The 17,613-nt window shown below is 44.7% G+C and overlaps 5 protein-coding genes across 5 annotated transcripts; 3 read left to right on the top strand and 2 right to left on the bottom strand.

The window, feature by feature from the left end:
• Positions 1 to 275: 275 nt before the first annotated feature.
• Positions 276 to 4,147, top strand: V865_003052 (uncharacterized protein; the record flags this gene model as incomplete). Its single annotated transcript, XM_066226851.1, has 12 exons — positions 276 to 351; positions 466 to 497; positions 638 to 816; positions 889 to 1,442; positions 1,547 to 1,863; positions 1,932 to 2,351; positions 2,440 to 2,718; positions 2,795 to 3,063; positions 3,130 to 3,234; positions 3,300 to 3,587; positions 3,662 to 3,780; positions 3,867 to 4,147. 12 exons carry the CDS (start codon positions 276 to 278, stop codon positions 4,145 to 4,147), a joined length of 2,919 nt encoding a protein of 972 aa, XP_066082948.1.
• A 360-nt stretch (positions 4,148 to 4,507) lies between these two features.
• V865_003053 (uncharacterized protein) lies at positions 4,508 to 6,116 on the bottom strand (the record flags this gene model as incomplete). The annotated part of the gene is made up of 4 exons (XM_066226852.1): positions 4,508 to 4,808; positions 4,912 to 5,037; positions 5,115 to 5,426; positions 5,818 to 6,116. The coding sequence occupies 4 exons, from the start codon at positions 6,114 to 6,116 to the stop codon at positions 4,508 to 4,510; spliced, it is 1,038 nt and encodes a 345-aa protein (XP_066082949.1).
• A 1,306-nt stretch (positions 6,117 to 7,422) lies between these two features.
• V865_003054 (uncharacterized protein) lies at positions 7,423 to 8,668 on the top strand (the record flags this gene model as incomplete). Its single annotated transcript, XM_066226853.1, has 5 exons — positions 7,423 to 7,486; positions 7,554 to 7,648; positions 7,721 to 7,794; positions 7,865 to 8,525; positions 8,591 to 8,668. 5 exons carry the CDS (start codon positions 7,423 to 7,425, stop codon positions 8,666 to 8,668), a joined length of 972 nt encoding a protein of 323 aa, XP_066082950.1.
• A 403-nt stretch (positions 8,669 to 9,071) lies between these two features.
• Positions 9,072 to 13,691, bottom strand: V865_003055 (uncharacterized protein; the record flags this gene model as incomplete). The annotated part of the gene is made up of 18 exons (XM_066226854.1): positions 9,072 to 9,523; positions 9,586 to 9,677; positions 9,735 to 9,897; positions 9,981 to 10,060; positions 10,123 to 10,241; positions 10,304 to 10,408; positions 10,532 to 10,744; positions 10,848 to 10,913; positions 10,981 to 11,674; positions 11,745 to 11,868; positions 11,939 to 12,306; positions 12,371 to 12,943; positions 13,035 to 13,179; positions 13,254 to 13,354; positions 13,411 to 13,449; positions 13,516 to 13,531; positions 13,599 to 13,616; positions 13,688 to 13,691. 18 exons carry the CDS (start codon positions 13,689 to 13,691, stop codon positions 9,072 to 9,074), a joined length of 3,372 nt encoding a protein of 1,123 aa, XP_066082951.1.
• Positions 13,692 to 14,215: 524 nt separating this feature from the next.
• Positions 14,216 to 17,509, top strand: V865_003056 (uncharacterized protein; the record flags this gene model as incomplete). The annotated part of the gene is made up of 10 exons (XM_066226855.1): positions 14,216 to 14,410; positions 14,496 to 14,774; positions 14,840 to 15,214; positions 15,288 to 15,372; positions 15,440 to 15,963; positions 16,042 to 16,132; positions 16,198 to 16,269; positions 16,334 to 16,506; positions 16,573 to 16,695; positions 16,778 to 17,509. The coding sequence occupies 10 exons, from the start codon at positions 14,216 to 14,218 to the stop codon at positions 17,507 to 17,509; spliced, it is 2,649 nt and encodes an 882-aa protein (XP_066082952.1).
• Positions 17,510 to 17,613: the final 104 nt, after the last annotated feature.

Below are 17,613 nucleotides of genomic sequence, written 5' to 3' on the forward strand. Positions count from 1 at the left end.
AGATACAAGTGGTTGTCTGATCTGATCTGAGTGGGGGATTGTGCACGTGGCCAGGTCCCGGTCCGGTATTAAGCTGGTATACCACGGTATCCACCTGAGCAGCATGAGATCCACCTGATATCCACCTGTTGACCCTTTGTTCATCGTAGACAACATCCCAAGCAACCTGTAGCCAACTAAAAGATAGTCAATCATCATTATACTTATCATCTTGTCTTATCGATAACAGATCGTAGCAGCCTAGCTCACCTCGCACAGAGAAGAGAATGTAAAAGATGCCTTTCCAACAAGGTCCAAGGAAAGCTGAAAAGGACGATAAAGGGAATCCGGTCTATCCATGTTTATGGATTGGTGAGTTGTGAATGAGATCCACCTCTACCCATCCCACCCATCCCATCTGTCAGAAGTTCTTGGACAGGTCGTGTGGGAGTAGATTGTAGGCTGATGAGTATGAGTGGATGATAGGATGCAAGAAGTCTTTTGGGACTGCTGGACATGTAAGTCGTTCAGCTTGTTAGTAGACATCAGCATGAGATGGATCATTGTTCTATGGATCCACTTCAAACAATGTGTCTGTTATCATACATTACACATCATGGCTTTTGCTGATATTGATGTCAATGATCCTTTGCAACAGGTCCGTAGGCATGAGAAGACCCATGTAGGAATCACACCCTATGCATGTCCACACTGCGATAAGAGTTTCAACAGGAGTGATGTACGTGCCAAGCATGTATCGACTATGCATCCCGAGAAAGAGGGACAGAGTGGATCTTCATCATCGGGTATGGTCGATGGTGATGATGAGCCTCCAAAGTAAGTTCACGTCCCACTCCCGTCACTATGTAATTACGAGACAATATTGACAGTGTGTTTTCGCTTTTATAGTAAGATAAGGAGGGTATCGATGGATGAAGATACTTCAACGCAACGCGGTGACAATTCGGAATTCAATCACAATCATCATCATGAAAGGCGATATTCAACTTCGTCCGATCACAGAAGACCATCTATAACATCTATAAACGAGACTTCCAATCCTACACCCAACCCTTCATATCCATTCGTATCTATCTCACCATTATCCCATACGGTTCCTATCCAAGTGGCCATACCAGCAAGTACACCTCACCAACAACAATCAAGTATAAATGTCAGTACGATCGACCAATTATGGAATACTTTCAACGGCCCTACTCCTCCTTCTGCAAGTGGTCAATCAACTGGCTTGACGCCATTGACGAACCCTAGTCCAAGCGTGATGATGTCAGGATCTGGTCCAGCAGGGATGTCAATGATGCCTCCTCCACCTCAGCAGACTACTGTCAATACCGGTACACCATTCAGTGTACCTTCAGTTGGATCCTCCAATTCCGGGTTTATAGATCCTGCTCAACTTAGTGTAGGCACCAGTGCGGGTCTAGGTGGTGATTTCGGTGCGGGTGAGTATTATCCCTTCCATATTCCATATCCACCACATCCAGAATGTCATATGGCCTTTTCATGAAGTGATCTCGGTCGATATATGCTGACTTGGTTCGCTCAGACCTATTTGGCCCTCCTATCTTACCTGATCAACCCCTCGACCCCTTCGATCCAAGTTGGGAATGGTTCGGTCAGGTATTCGGTTGGGGCTCAGACGAGAATATCGACTTGGATATAGGTCTTCAAAGTAGCATGTTCGACAAAGGTGGTGTCGGACCGATCAGCTCGACCGACTCGTTAAGCGCAGCATGGCTGTTGTGTTCTACTCCCAGAGGAGGTAGTCCAGTGAATGGCGAGGATTCAACGAATCCACTTAACAAGGGGAAACCGGTCTTGGGAATGCCAGATCCATTTGGACGGAAGGAAGATAATCCCTGGGTAAGTCAAGTCAATAGCCATAAGAAAATAAAGCCGAAGCCAGGACTCATGGGTCACCATTGATATAGCCGAGTATATTCAAACCGAAAGTACCTGATCGGCCTCTGACTCTAGCTGGCGTCAAGGCCTCACCAAGACTGCATAAATGGAAACAACAGTCCAATAGCGGCATGCCGCAAAATGCGATTAACGAAACTTCAAGAAACGCAATGTTATCTTTAATTTACCTATCACATCAACCTACTTGGCTCATGCCTGATATAGATGATTTCCCAGATTCTGAAACTTTATCTGACTTTGTCGATTTATATTTCGAAAATTTCCATCCACTCTTTCCTATCGTACATAGACCGACGTTCTTCAAGGGTGATACGCCTGCTGTGCTGCTGCTTTCGGTTGCGGCTATAGGAGCGACATATGCCAATAAGGAGTTTGGGCCGTTGGCGGTGGCGCTTTGTGAGCTGGTGAGGAGGATGATAGCTTGGATGGTGAGTGAATGCTTCACGGAAGAATATATGCCCGTGTGGGTCAATTCAGAATGAATAGAAATTTAACTTATCGCGTCTGTTACTTCAGAGAGGTAGTGATCAGAGGGCTAAATTCGATCGAAATACACTTCTTGCCTTCCTCCTACAAACAGCTCTGGGAATAGCATGTGGTTCAAGAGAGATGTATTATCACGCGGAGATCTTTCGATGTAGTATCGTTACTACCTGTAGGAGGTTACACTTACTTCGTGGAATCGGATCAGCAATGAACGACTTATACGCCAGAGAAGAATTTCCAACGGACGATCAGAGGTATAAAGCTTATATGGAGGATGAGACGAAGAGGAGACTGGGATGGGGTGTCTATGTGAGTATCAATCGTTGAGCTGATAGCCGACTCATCTACAGTCGAAGTGGCTGATTGAGTGATCGTCTGGATACAGTACCTCGATTCTCAGATGGTAGCTCTACTGCATATCCCAGCGGTATTCGCAGTGAACGAAGCTGGGATACATCTACCGTGCGAAGATGCCCTGTGGGAAGCGCCAGATGCTGCAAGTTGGGCGGCACTGATCGCCAACGGAGAAGCTACCGACCCATCTACGACTAGACCCAAATTCTTGAAAGTATTAGCTAAGTCGCTGGCAGGTGAAGACATAGGACTGAAAATGGATGATTTGGGTTGTGCGATTATATCTCTGACTGTATGGAGGTGAGTCCCTTGACGGCAATATCTGGATATCGAAGACTGATACGAGATGTCTCGTTCTCTTTCTAGAATGCTACTTGATCAACAGATGTTACAGAAAGCTCTTGGTGTGGGATTGACAGACAATGGGATGGACAAACCTTCTTACACCCATGAAGCTCATGTACTGGATACGTGAGCTCACCGATCGATCAGTACTGATGTATAGAACATGTGTTGATATGGTTTCGTCCGTATAGCAAACCAGCCCATTTGCTCTTGCGTCTAGCTCAAACTACCTACCTTTCCCCTTCGCCTACGCATCTCCGTCTCACACCCGCAGCATTATACCATTCCGCCCATATACAATTCACCCGACCTGGTCTTATGGATAGGATACGGCATGTTTCGGGCAAATACGAGCCTGACATGACTACGAAAGGGTCTTTGGGGTGGTTGAAAGCGTGGATGAAGGATGGTAAAGAAGTTAGGAAAGTCTTGTGGCATGCGGGGGTATTGAACGCCTTATTAGCGGAATTTTCAAGGGGGTGAGTGTGATCTCCAACATGAAATCCAGTTCGAATAAATAATAATAATTGTGGTATTGCGCATTGAATGCTAGCTCCTTTGCCGAATTGTTCTGGACATTCGATTGTGCTTTGGTAGTTTGGGCTATAGCTAAATATGCGCCGCATCAAATAACGAATAATGGCTTGAAATCAGCTTTGTTCGCTGCTAATTGTTAGTTGGACGGTCGTCTCAGCTCAGACGTGCTTCTAGATAAAAGATGCGGACTGACAATCATTCTTGGTTCTGAAATCATTTAGGGTTCGATACGATCCCACCTAATTTATGGCTTTTACACGGCGGAGAGATGGTTTTTCCCTTCTTAGGTTCATCTGCCAATTGGACTGTCTCCAACCTCCTGGAATTGTTTATGAACAGATTGGAGTCGATGAAATGGGGTTTAGCCGTACAATATCGACTGGTATTGAATACTTTACTAGAAGCTGAAAAGGTAGGTAAAACTTTGGCTGTTGATGGTGGTAGACCTAACAAGAGGAATGGTGAAGGGGGGGATTATAACACGGACTCGGATGGGAAGTGAGAAAGTGATTGTACCATATCATACGGGAGTATCGTTGTATAAAAGTATATCGATGAATGTGACAATTCCTATATGATAATGCATAACTTCATGGGTATGTCGTCATGGGGTCGTGACGGTTGTATCAAAATTTGGATCTACAAAATGAAAAATCAAGTATGGATAGAATGGTAAGAATGTATAGAGCAAAACAAGACAATCGAGATGGCACAGAAGGAAGACACAAAGTACAAGCAATTACAAAAAGCATGATCATACCTTCTAGGTAGTCAATCAAATGACAAGCGATAAAGTCTGGAATGTAATCACTAGCCACAACACACGACAATGTTCTACGATACATTCCTTCGTTTCTTTCATTCAATCCCTTTCAAATCTTCTTCTGACCTCTCTGACGCTTTTACCATCCTCCACCTCAGATCGATCTATCTTGGGAACGCTCGCAATCTCCCTAGCCAGACTTTCCAGCCTATACGCCAGCGCGACTTGTTCCTCTCCTGCGTCCCCAGAGATGGGAGAATGAGAGATATAATCGCAAGAAGCTTTGGATAATCTATACAACCTCGATCCGGGTATCGTAAGATGCGATCGGTAATTTGGAGGTAGGGTTCCACAGATGCTTATGGATGTCAAAGCGATGGAAAGGAATAGCGCCTGATCACTAAACACGAGAAGCACAAAACCAGTTGGATCAGCTACACACCACTTGAATCCAGACATAGATCATGCTGTAACTAGAGAAAAGCGTTTTTGATGCAACTTACATCTCTTGAAACCCTGTTTTGTAAGATAGACTAGGTGGGAGAGAAGCCGTGTCCCATGGTATTAATTTGATAAGGGCCATTCCGTAATGTTCAAGAGAAGCTTCGTATTTCCCTTGAGTGAATAATCTGAAAACGGATTGTACCGTAAAATAATCAGAAAATACACAAAACACATCAGATAGGAACACGGGATATCAACTCACTGATCACCTCTTATCTGTAAACACCTAGCCTCCTCGACACTTCTCCTTATGGCCTCCTCATCCTCGAACAACTCGACATGCAATTTAGTATAATGTTGATTTTGGTTTCTAAAAGCCATCAAATCATTATACCTATCACCGATGATCCTACCAAATAGGGTTCTACCCATTTGCGGACCGTGATTTACCCCTCGGATCAAGAGGATCGAACCTAGGACGAGGATCTTGAGTGAGGTGAGGGTCGAGCGGCACTTAGTGAGAAATAGAGGGTATAGGGAGGGAGGGGAGGATAAGGGGAGGTTGTGGATGAACCTGTGAGGATAGGATGGTTTAGCTTCATGTTGTTGGTTGATTAGCAGAATGAGAGAGTGGAAGGTGATTTAAAGGAAGAGAGGGAACGGGGGCGGAGGTAGGCAGAAGGACGCAAGAGGGGGAGAGCGAAAGGCAGATAGGGCTGAAGAAAGCAGGGAGGGAGACCGACAGCAAGAGCATAGGGAGAGAAATACGGGATGAACAGAGATGAGAAGAGGAATGAACGGTGAAGGGGGTCGACGGCAAGAGCGCCAGACAGGAGAAGGCTTAGAGAAGTGAAGAGAGAGGGAGCAGGGATCCGGAGGATACGCGGGAGGAATGAAGAGAGGGGAGGGGGTGAAATATGATCTCTGACCTGAATGAAGCGTAACAAAGCAGCGAAACCACTCACATATTTAGCTGCGATTTGTTACCCTCAGCCCAACGATGTAAAGTCATCTGAGGTCTCGAGGGAAAAGCGAACCAAGGTTCCCAAAGCTCTTCGTCGGTCAATGATGGTACGTCCAAGTGGCGAGAGATCCTAGCTCTCGATTCGGTCTCATCGTGAGCAGAAGAGGACGAAGATGATGATGGTGATGAGGGAGCTTCTAGGATGGTCATTTCGATACATTCTTTGGGAGTGTATGAGATATCAGTGTTGAATGATTTGATCATGGTTGTTGGTTGGGTGGTTGTGAGAATACCGGACATGATGATACTAGGTCTGATGAACTTGCTTCAAACTCAAATATATCAGCTGGAGAAGAACGGGAGGTGATTCAGGTCGAGTTAAGCTGGTTTATGTAGGTGTTAGTCGGGTTGACCAAGTGGGGGTAAAGTTGAATCATCTCGTCGTCTAAGAGGACTACTATGAGATTAAGATTGATTTTCAAGAACAAAAACCGATCTAGTACGGAATTGATGTGATGTGTGTTGTGTGCTTATTCTTATCGGTATTGGCTAGATCAGGTTCACCTGGCAGTTACACACAGACACAGACACATCATTTACCCTGCCTTTCTCCCACTTTACACCTTTTGTCCGTTGATCATGGTCGTTGGCTTTTGATGGTAGCTGAATATTTCGAGAGATGAGGAATGGGGGCGTTGTCGAGAATCATCGATCTCAATAAGATCAGCAATCCACCACTCCATCCTATCCTTTGATTGCCTGTTGCTGTGCTATGTCGCTGTGTAACCGAGTGCTTCTGAAAGATCAGAATCAGACCATTGGAGTAAATATGTTTATTGCCATCGTCATCTGCACCAACGGCCAATCAGATCCAAACTAAGGTGAGTTCTTGATGGCGAATAAAAAGCCATGAATGAACGCCTCTTTCGCGTTTCTTTGGCTTCTCATTCTTCATTCTTCACACGTTGCTATCCTCCCATAAAGTACCATTCCGTCACCCTCGGATCAATCCGTCTCTGTCCTGTACCTCGAGATGCATTTATAAGCGCTATGAAGGAGTTGACATGGTGTAACCATGAGGCGTTGTCATGTCGAGGTGCACCAGGAAACAACAGCATGCAGATTGGACTTGATGGGATCGAAGATCAAAGGACCTCGGAGGAGAATGCTGTGCGATATTTGTCTCGTTACTGACAAAGTGAGACTGGCCATAGTATGTTAGCAGTTGTATCGATCGTTTGGAGAGTCGTTTCAGAGTCTGCTCCATCTATGATAGCCCTCACCTTCATCAGTATATATCTTATATGTGAACCACGAATGATCTGGATAATTCGAGGCTTGAGCACTAAGCGTTGTCGATCCCATCTAAAATGACGTGATACCCCTACCTCGCGATGCGTTGAGAGAGATGAGATCGGGTCAATCGGTCCGATCAAGTCCCGGCCCGGTCAATCTCATCTCCGCTTCACGGGAGATGGGATATACCACTTGGACGATGACCACTATATATATAGAGACAAGGAGGATCCACCTTGTACTCACCTCCCATAATTTACAGTATCTCTCACATTCAGAAATCCAAAGACTGCATCGATACTCACTCAAAATGGCCGCTTCTGTCCCCTCATTCAAGCTCAACACCGGTGCTACCATCCCAGCTATCGGTCTTGGTGAGTCGCCCTTCTCATCTGACACGTCATGATGGATGTGAGCGTGTGTGCTGATGAATATCGATAGGTACATGGCAAGCTAAACCTGGAGAAGTAAGAGCCGCTGTAGCTCACGCTTTGAAATCTGGTTACAGACATATCGACGGTGCTTTATGCTACCAAGTGAGTGGATTGTGGATTGTGTTTCATCACATCAACCACATGACGCTGACGGTGTTGAATGGAATCGTATAGAACGAGAAGGAAGTAGGAGAAGGTATCAAAGATTCTGGCATTCCTCGATCTGAGATCTTCCTCACTTCCAAAGTGTAAGTAAGGTCTTATCTGATACCCGTATCACGTTGATTATCTGCTAATTCGTATTTATATGGCATACAGCTGGTCATCATATCACGACAGAGTAGAAGAATGCCTCGACCAAACACTTTCCGACCTCGGTACCGACTACCTTGATCTCTATCTCATTCACTGGCCTGTCCGGCTCGCTCCCAACGGTACTCACCCCTTGTTCCCAGTCAAGGAAGATGGTTCTAGAAACATCGATTGGGAATGGGACCAAGCCAAAACATGGGAACAAATGGAAGCCGTCTTAGCAAAGGGTAAAGTGAAGGCTATCGGTATTTCCAACGCTGGTATACCCATCATTGAAAAACTCCTCAAGACCGCTAAAGTTACTCCTGCCGCGAACCAAATTGAATTACATCCTTATAACCCAGAACATGAACTTGTCAAATACTGTCAAGATAAAGGTATCTTAGTTCAAGCTTATTCACCTCTCGGATCTACTTCATCACCATTACACAAGGACGAAGTTCTCACTAAGATTGCGGAGAAACATGGTGAATCAACTGCTGCGATCTTGCTCTCCTATTTGATCTCTAAGAACATAGTGGTATTGCCCAAATCTGTCACTCCCTCAAGAATAGAGTCTAACTTGAAGACCATCAAGTTGGATGCTTCAGAGGTGGAACAATTGGATAAATTGGCAGAGAGCGGTAAACAAACTAGAGTTAACTCTCCTCCTTGGGGTTCAGACTTTGTGAGTTCACGTTTTATACTCAACATATTGGGAATGACAGCTAAAACAGTGTTTGCACTTTATAGGGTTTCCCCAACTGGTACGGCCCAAACAACAAGAATGCCCCTGAAGGAGCTAGATTACTTTATGGTAAATCTGCTTAATCAGTCTGCTCTGAGGATTGACCGGAACAGATTTGTAGCCTTGTAGATTGTCGGCGGGGAGTATGTAGTATTTATCAATAGAAAAGAAGTCAGAAAGGTAGAATCTTGATATTGTAAATGGTTCATCTGATCATGCAATCATCCATCTATCTATAACTACACAGTATCCACATCGGTGGACCCTCACGAAGCAGAACTCCATGTCTGTATTTAGATTGGAACTATGAGGCAGGGATGGACGAAGAGATCGCAGGATATAGATCCTTCTAAGGTTTACCAACATTAGCTAGCACTAGACATCAATTCATCTATACACATATGATATACAAAAATCAACATCTCCCCATAAACAACAGGATTCAATCAATATATACATGGACAACAACTGAACCCACTTGTACCTCTAATTCCCACCCCCACCTGTAGATTTCCTCAACCCACCTAACAACTTTTTCCTCCCCGGATGAGTAGGACTTGTCGACCTAGCCCCTATGGATATATTGGGGTTCATAGAAGCTACTGCACCTCCGATACTCACACTGGGCGTTGGAGTAGGTTGACCAGATATCGATGTTATCCTCTTAGGATTTAATGGGGATATACCACTTCTCCCTATGCCTGCTGCTGATACTTCGACGCTATTCTGTCTTGATGCCGATGCGGATGTAGATGCAGATTTCTTCTTCATCGTTCCTCCGCTACTCTTTTGACCTGCTGATGGCATAGAGCTCGGGTTGGGTATGGAATTCAACCCACTTTGCGAAGGTGATGAATAATGTATAGAGGAACCGGGTAAATCGGCAGAGTGAAGTTGACGACGTGCTTTTTCATGTTTCGCTTGAACCGATCGGAAGTCTGAGTCGATCAAATCAGCCATACAGTCCAGGCTTCGGATGTGAGAGTTCAATGTTACTCACGCGATAACAGTTCCTGCCATTTGATTTCCTCCTTGTTACCCAACCTGGACTTCGTTGCCGCAGCAGCAGAAGAGAAAGTTGATCCTGTCGAGCTGTAACGCACAACATTTAGTCAGAACAGTACACCAGATCGATGAGATCGTACTCACCTCTTCGAACTTGAGATAGGAACATAGCCTGACGAATGGACTACGGATAACCTCGCTCTCAAAGAGATGAAAGCGCTACTTTGAGGGAGGATCATGAGCAGACCGTATAGGCATTTGGGCAGATAAGGGTATTTCTCAGGTTCGAGGAGTTGTAATCGTAGATCTAGAGAAATCCAGAATACCGTTAGCGATTGACTATCATATCAGCAACCTTGAAGCAGGCAATTAGATTAAAACGCCACTGACTCGTAAAGACAGGTGATTCGATTAACATGACCAGTTTATCAATTTGTACCAACAACGGTACGGTAAGTTCCAATTCAGCACTATCACGAAGCCCTTTCAGTCAGCGTTAGGCCATTCCAGTTGATGAAGAGTGAGAACTTACAATATCTGAAGCAAATTCGAAGCATGTTCATAAGCCTGAGCCAACAAGCACAGAGCAAATGCCGCGACGGCATTGTGACACCATGACCTATACAGTGAGGAGAATAGCATTTGACCATCCTAGGAGACAATGTCAAAGTTAGCGCAGGGGATTTATGGGAAGAGGCGAATAGTAGACATACCTTCGATTCTAGATTCTTCAGTCTCCTTCTGAAATCTGCCAACTCAGGCGAAGTGATTAAAATCATATTTAACTTGACTACCATCATACTTGCGAATTCGAGGTCCTATCAAGCACAGTCCAATCAGTATATACCCCATTCCTAATGAGAAGAAAGTAAAGAAGGGGTATCAAGAATACCATGATTTTGTGAACTTGACCATTCAATTAGGCTAAACAAATCACTTACATCGTCTTTCTCCAAAATCTCCGCTATGGTCCTAAATATCCTCTCTGCATTCAAATGCAAGCATAACTGCCTGATGATGAGACTACCCCGAGTTTCCAACAATCTCCTATCCGTTGAGAATAGCTCTAATACTTTGACCATGAAACTGGTGAAATATGAATCTTCGGATGAAGCTGATATCTGGGCTAGAAGTTGCAAATCATGCTTGACGACCTATAGAACCAAAAAGTTCGGCATCAGTATCTCGTGCATTCTCTCTTGAAACCATGATGAGGCGGCTGTTTATGAGAATCTGACAATAAGTTATATGACTTACATCTTCAGAAGGGTCCGATAAAGTCTTCAACAAAGCTGGGAAAGTACCACTATCTCTCGACAGGATCTACAGACTCACCACGTCAGCTACGTACATCTGCTGAGTGAGATGTTCAGTAAATAAGATAGCTCACCTTATTAGGCGCTTTCAGATGTAACATCAATAACCATTCCAACGCCGCTATTCTCGTCTCAGCATGATCACTCAAGAATTGCAATGTCAGGACATTGACAGTTTCTCGAACGTCAAACGGATCCACATCATCCGCTAATGATAAACCTTGTTCGATCGTCGGTGAAAGTGGTCCTTGACCTTGACCTTGCTGATTCTGAGGTGGTGATTCAGGTCTTATTGATGACTTCTTACTTATCGAACCTGGGAATTCACCCGTAGCTGGAGTAACAGGTTCGGACATAGTTGGTAAAGTACCTTTCAACTTGTGTGTTTGGAGGTTCGTAGCTGATAATGTCTGTGTAATACCTGATCCTCCTACAGTAGTATTCTTGGTCGTACTGGGAGTCACATCCAGAGGATCATTCACAGGTATATTGGAAGTTGTTTTGGCTGAGTCTGGTAGATCGGTTGTGGTGGCGGATAAAGCGAAATCTTTCTTGATTGGATTAGGTGATGTACCTGTCAATGCCAAAGTGGATGGAGGTGAACCTGCCAAGGAAGATATGGGTGGCGGCACGGATCCACTCGTGTTGGGAGGTAAGACAGTAGCTGTGGATGCGGTTGCTGGAGTGGGTTGGACTTGAAGTGGAAGGGACTGTATAACTCGGTATAATGAGCCATTGGTCTCGTGAGCGGCGAGTTTGATATGACGACTAGTATAACCTAGTCAGCTATGTTTCGTTATGTCGTTATGAAGAGGAGAGTGAGAGAAAGCAAATTTACTGGGGAGAAGCCAGGTTAGGTAATATAGCTGGCACTATACGTGGTGTGAATGCTACAACGGTGTTTTGAGCGAATTCAAGGAAAGTCAAAATCCATTCCATTGCTGTTGACTGAACCAGTTCATCTTTATTCGCACCAATCACCATCATTAGCAAGAGTTGACTTTTGCCAGATGGAAAAGCAAAAGCACTCACCTGGGTAGGATAAATGCTGGATGATGATATCCATGATAGCCGCATGGTCCACAAAAACGCCTTGCCCCGGCACCCAGTTCCCACTACCCTCACCTTCCCAATCATTGTCGTCCTCATCGTGATCATAGCCAGATTGAGTAGTGGTTGTCATCGACTCGTCCGCAATCGCTTCATCTTCATCTTCGATAGCGGATTCTAAAGTATGTCTACTTCCTCGTGTCCTAACCGAACGAGTTTCCTTCTTCAACCTATTTTCCTCTGCCTGTTTTTCCTGTACTTGAGCGATATACTTGATCTCCCGCAGGAATTCCGCCAGGACATTTTCGGTGGCTAGACGGACATCGACATTCCCATCTGCGAGATATTTCCTAATAATCATTTCACCTTATCAGCAAAACAGCAGATGTACTGAGGAGGATCGAGAAAACTCACAATAACCCATCTAGAAATTCAGGTAACCAAGCTACCAATTCCAAATCCGGTACAGAATCCAGAACCATCAACCAAGAAACCAGATGCATCCTGGTATACGGTGATATAACGTATATCCGTTCTGCAAGGAGAGGTATGAATCTAGCTAACGAGAAAGCTCTTCGATCTTCTTCCTGTTGTTGTTGCTGTCCGTGAGATTGATCATTAGATTTCGAAGGTGAATCTAACCCTAGACCAATCTTTGGACTAGCACTTGGATCTAAATTACTATCTTTTTCGTTATTGTTATGACCAATAGAGTTTATACCTAAACCTGATAGCTTGTTGCTTATACTTGTAGTCGTCGTTTCATTTTCTATCCGTTGCGTATGGGAATGAGGTAAATTTGGATTGTAATTTCCAGGATAGATCGAAACGTAATGAGGTGCAGCTTCCGCTACTATATCTTTCATCAATCTATCTAATAATTCCGCTCCGTTTTTGACTGACATTTCGGAATCTGAAGAAAGCTTTGATAGAGCATCGAATATCTCGTTGAAGTGAATGAGAATTTCACCTTTACTGACTTTTGCTCTGTAGCACGTATCACCCATCAGCTCTATTCCCTTTTACAGTTGAGAGGGATGAAGAGGAACTAAGGAGAAGAAGGTGTACAATCACTCACATATTATATAAACTCTCACAAGCATGATACCTGACTCTAGACTCTGGATCTTGAAAACAAGCTAATACGGGCGGTATGATTATACCCAGAAACGGAGCGACATCTTGACCTAACGCTATGGCAGTAGCAGCTAGACCGATCAAACCTAAAACAATGATGTAGGAATCACTCATCAGTCTGTTCTCCAGTTTATGCTTTGAATCTGAATGCATGACCCACCTCCATTCCTAGTATGTAAAGCCGAGTTGGAAGAACTGAACATCCCACATAGTTGGTCGATTATAGATGATATTCGAGGAATATCAGACGATAAGACGAGTCTACGACGCTCTGTTAGCTACGGAATTTCATGGTCAGAAGAGAGTTGGCAGCTTACTTCTCGAGCTCGAGAGCAGCGGCCTTCCGCCTTTCGTATCTGTCGAAGGCAGGATTATTAGTATTTGCTCATCGACATGGAGGAATTTGGATAACATCGACCAACATTTTGTCATTGAGCCCTATGAGTGAGGTGAAAGCATATTAGCTCCAGCTGATCTACATCCTCCGCCTGTCATGTACACTTACCTCTCAAGATGGATTGGTCTACGTGTCAATGCGAGCGATTGCCATCAGCTGGAAATGGTCCATGCTCTAGTGAAAGATATCGTGCTCACCCATTGTGAACACTTGGTTGTCGGCTCCTGCCTGTCCTGTTCAAGGTGTTGCTTGACTGATGCCTTGTGTATAACTATATCATAGGGTACTGAGGTATATGCTTGAGGGTATCTTTGGATGCTTGAGTGGTCGAGTGAGTCGAGTCTTATGCATGAAGTGTGGTCTGCTAGATGGGATGGATGAATGGAACGGTATTGATCATTCACTGGTTTGCTGTTGTTGTATGACGCGTCCGTATGGTGGATGGTACTCTACTTGTACAGGATCATTATGTTATCTTCCGTCTCATCTCTCTCATCTTTCGGTTACTTTACTTTCGTAGTCACACCCTCTCATCGTCTCTTACACATACTGTACTTCATCAACACTGCTTGCTATATCTATTCCTATACATCTCGCTGCGACATCTGCTCGATGACCTTTCATGCGCTGAGAAACCGCAGACTGTAATACCCTCATACTCAACGAGTTCGGCCCCTGCAGATCGGAAGAGCCGTCCGGTCAGTATCACCACCATTGAAAAAACCATGTCCACAATATCCATCCAGCCTGGCCAACCCGAAGCCTCCTCCTCGACCCCCTCAATCGTCCCAAAACACCTAGCAACCTTCGTCTTTGACTCTTCACTGCCCAGATCAAGATACAAGAAACTCACAGTGGCAGACGGAGTTGTACATAAATTAGTACAAAGGTTGATGGAGAAGCATGGCGGAGAGACTAATGTGCGTATTCATGGCCATTCCATCGGCCGCTATCATAGTGCAATGCTTGAAAGGGAAGGCTGACTCATGTTCCTGTTGAATATAGTTACGGTTATGCTTGCTTATCACTGCATCTGCATCGGACAACAGAAAATCCAGAGTATTCAGAAAAGCATATACAGGACCATTAGCATTCTTAACTTCTTTACCCAATTTCATGGACTATTTCCCCAAATCAGGTAGACAACCATCCAAAACTCCAAGATGGCCTTCATTCTCAGATGGGACAAGCGAAGAAAGTGGAAATCCGGAGGGGATGAGAGATAAGAAACGGAAAAGAAAAGATGAAATTACATTGTTAAATGGCGTCGTCGGCGGAGTGGAAGTAAGTGGATCTTTCTCGCTGCCTAATGTCGATTTCAAGAAAATAAAATGACATTCTATATGCAGACGCTCAACAAACCATATGTGAATATCCAACATTCGCCTTCCCGGGCATTCATCTCCCTCACCCCATCTTCAGCTACCCCTTTACTCGACTCATTACATGCACCTCTCTCAACCGGTGATGAAACTCCCGGGTCACCAGCCAGACGTTATCTCGTCGTTGTAGCTTCCGACGACACCAGCTCGGATAACATCAATGACCAGCAAGTCGAGGTGATACTTCCGCACGATAATTGGGATAGTACTTGGGATGGTCAGGGATGGCAAGAATTAGCAAGAGGAATCAAAGGGAAGGATATTAGATGTTCTTGTGTGGTTGTCGGTCAGTCCGGCGATGGAGAGATGCCAAGCAAGAAGCTTAAGAGCATGTGTAAAGAGGTGAGCATGACATCGGCGCTTTCAAGTACGATTGGGACTGTCGCTCATTTTCGAATCATGTTCCATCTTGCAGATCTCAAATGGCTCATCAGAAGCTCCGTGGTTCAGTATACCTCCGGAAGTGGATCTAACATTAGCTGGATATTCCATTGAGTCAGGTATGTTGCCAACTGTCCAAGATAGTCATTGTCTCCCTACCCTCAGCTGATGCTCATGACCGTTCAGGTTCAACTCCACCTCTCGACATGGCCTCAACAGTAGCTACCGAACCAATCGAAACGCCCATCTCCAATCCTCAACTGCGAATTCCTATGCCAGCGATCCCAACCGTGAATGCAGATGGCAAGACTTTACAGCAGTTGCAGAATCAAGCTATGCAAGCTAGAATGGCCCAATTTGCCAAAGCTGTATCTTCCGTTTCCATGGCTAATGGTGCTAATGTCAAAGTCGATCCTCAAATGATGGCAAGCATGCTACAAGCGATGAAGAACCCTGGTAATACACCTATCGATATGACTGATCCGAAATGGCAACAGGTCAGACAATTGCTACAGTTGCAGCAACAACGTCAGATGGCTGCTTCATCTAACAATAATACCATGATGAATATTAATCAACCTACATCATCAGCCATGCCTCTACCTGTACCGAACGCTGTAAATACGGGTATGAATGGGAATGGGAATTCACAAGATCAGAACGTCATGGCTGCTATACAACAGCAACGGGCACAACAAGCTCAGAATTTCGTGCAAAATCAAAATCAGTCTTCGCAACAGCAACAGCAGCCTATCGTCCAGAATATACAAGCACAACAACAACAACAGTCACAATCGCAGCAACAACAGGTCAGACCTGCTCAACAGCAAATCTGGTCAGGTTCACTCTCTTCCGCAAGTCAGCCTGGGAATTACACTCGTGAGTGTATCCAGCATAGAGCGTGAGATGAAAGGCACATAGCTGATATCTGAATCGACTCATAGATCTATTGAATCTCGATGCATCGAAATTCTCTGGAAATTCGGAAGGTATCTTGGCTCAACATTGGCCCAAAGGTATGTGTACCATCTCTGCGAAATACTGATCTCTAATTTGCTGATCATGGTTTCGTGAGGATAGATCTGCAATTGCGTAATGTGGTCGTGTTAGAAGTGCAAACTTTGACTGCTTACGCACAAGCGAAGAATTGTCCTATCGTGGTGTTTACACCAAGCATTACGATGGGTCAGGATTCCACAGCGAACTCGTACAAATACACTCAATTGGCTAATAGTCTACATGCTAAGGGCAATGTTAGTTTCAATTATGATGTAGCAAGAGAAAAGTCTAGAAAGCTGATCATACCATTGACATTGCAGATGGTGATCATACCATTCGGAACCCAAGATAGAGGTATCGTCCTGTTCTCCGCTTCGATGCCTGTTCAACCTCCCACCCCGAGCGGCAGTAGACAATATCACCTGATGGGTGTGGTGTGTCTGGTAAGTGTGCACTTCAATGAAATGGAAAACGACCTAGAATGAGATTGGCTTGATGGCTAATCCCCGATCGCGATGTTCTTAGCATGTACCATTCCCTCCTCTGAATGCTGCGACTATACGTACGACGCCAAGCCAAGCACCACAACAACCACTACAGCCCCAAGTTCAAGCCGAGCAGCAAATACCTCAACCCAGACAGCCAGTTCCTCAACAGCAGCAACAACAACCACAACAACAGCAGCAGCAGCAGCAACAGCAATATCGACCTCCCCCTTCTGGGCAGAATGCACAGAATAACAATAACAATAATGCCATGTACCATCAACAAATGTTATTACAAGCTCAATCGGCTATGCAGAATCAGTCTCAGCCTCAAACTCAAACTCAATCCCAAGGCCAAGGTATCAACCAACAGCAACAACAACAGCAATTCGTAGCTCAACAACAACAGCAATTCATTCCTCAACAGTCTCAGCAGCAACAACAACAACAGCAACAAGAGAAAAGGGGAATAAGTCAACAACAATACACCCAATTAATGCTTCATGCTCAAAGGTTAGGATTGAACATTCAACAATTCGATTATAACAATATGACATCTAATCAGATGCAAGCTATTATAAATGGAATAAAAATGGCCGAAGCTAAATTGCAACAACAACGAGCACAAGCACAAGCTCAGGCTCAACAACAACAACAATTACATCAACAGCAGCAGCAGCAACAACAACAGATGGTACAGTTGCAGCAGATGTTAGCTTCGCAAGGTCAATTTACGGGGGCTGGAATGGGTGATGGTCAGGGGTATTCGTAATGGTTCGTAGGGGATACGTATTGAAACAGTGAAAATGGTTTATGGAGATTGGCTTGAGTGTTGATGATTCTTTGGGCGATTATGACATTAGAACGGGATGAGAT

This window comes from Kwoniella europaea, chromosome 1 (genome assembly GCF_036810445.1).
Source record: "Kwoniella europaea PYCC6329 chromosome 1, complete sequence".
In the NCBI taxonomy this organism is placed as follows: domain Eukaryota; kingdom Fungi; phylum Basidiomycota; class Tremellomycetes; order Tremellales; family Cryptococcaceae; genus Kwoniella; species Kwoniella europaea.